At 57.2% G+C, this 1,276-nt stretch overlaps 1 protein-coding gene across 1 annotated transcript in view; it reads left to right on the forward strand.

Annotated features, from left to right (window-relative positions):
• Nucleotides 1–323: 323 nt before the first annotated feature.
• OPRL1 (opiate receptor-like 1) overlaps nt 324–1,276 on the forward strand; it is a 10,374-nt gene continuing 9,421 nt past the window's right edge. The window contains exon 1 of the mRNA XM_009998597.1: nt 324–496. Within this exon, the coding sequence (XP_009996899.1) occupies nt 339–496 (158 nt within the window). The 5' untranslated portion in view covers nt 324–338. The remainder of the gene's footprint in view (nt 497–1,276) is intronic.

Consider the following 1,276-nt stretch of genomic DNA (forward strand, 5'->3'; position numbering starts at 1 on the left):
GGTGGGGGGATGGAGGGCTGGGCTGGTGCAGCCCCCCCGGCCCTGCTGCCGGTGCCGGGAGCTCCCCGGGCGCTCGGGGCCGCATCTCAGCAAAACAAAACGCTCTTGGGGAGGGTTTGAGTTGGGGGGCTGTGCTCTCCTGGTCAATAAACCCTCCTTCTCGCCCAGCATCCCCCCCCAACAGGCCGGGCTGCTGTCCCGCTTGATCAGCAGCTCTTGAAACTGCCTCCTTGGTGCCCCAGGTGCTCGGCACGGGCTGGTGCCTCGGGATGGACCCACTCTTCCCTGCCCACATCTTGGAAGACCCTGACTTGAGGAAGCTGCTGAACGACTCCTCCATGCTGAACCTCAGCTTCCTCCCCAGCAACTGGTTCAACAACGGCACGGGGGACAGTTTCCTGCCCCTCGGCATCAAGATCACCATCGTGGTTGTCTATTCCATCGTCTGCATCGTGGGGCTGGTGGGCAACTGCTCCGTCATGTATGTGATCGTCAGGTAGGTCATGTGTGATGGTCAGGTAGGTCATGTGTGTGATGGTCAGGTAGGTCATGTATGTGATGGTCAGGTAGGTCATGTGTGTGATCGTCAGGTAGGTCATGTGTGTGATGGTCAGGTAGGACACGTATGTGATGGTCAGGTAGGTCATGTATGTGATCGTCAGGTAGGACATGTATGTGATTGTCAGGTAGGTCATGTATGTGATGGTCAGGTAGGACACACAGGAGGCTGTGGGGAGGGCTGGGGGTGGGGCAGACCTTCCCAGCCCCCCCAAATCCCTGCAGCAGGTAGAGCAGACAAGGCTCTTCCCCGGCCGTGCTGTGCCTTGGAGGAAACGCTGTGGCATTTGCTTTATTCGTTTGGTTTTTATTTGATTTTTTTTCTCCCTTCCCAGGCTTGTGGTGAAGGTTCCCACCAGCTTTCAGCTGCCCTCTGGTGCCTCCTAAAGTTGAACCCAGAGAATGGAACAGGGCGAGCAGATCTGCTCAAAAAAACCCAAAAAACCCACATTTTTGGGTTTTGTGGGGTTTTTTTTCCAAACTGCCAGGCAAGGAGCTGGATGTTCCTGGGGAGGGCAAAGAGCTGGGAGCATCCCAGTGCCAGGAGGTGCTGGGTCTTTGATGGGACCTGTCCTCCTGTGCCATGTCCAGCAGCCCAGCTGTAGCTGCAGGTGCTGCTCCATCTGGGAGCTGCTGTTTTCCAAGGCTGAACGTTTGGGTTTGCAAGGGAAAGGCCCTGCTGGGAGGCTCAGCCTTACTTTAATGGGGGCTGGGGGGG

The sequence above is a fragment of the Chaetura pelagica genome, unplaced genomic scaffold (assembly GCF_000747805.2).
Source record: "Chaetura pelagica isolate M959 unplaced genomic scaffold, ChaPel_1.0 scaffold275, whole genome shotgun sequence".
NCBI classification, from domain to species: domain Eukaryota; kingdom Metazoa; phylum Chordata; class Aves; order Apodiformes; family Apodidae; genus Chaetura; species Chaetura pelagica.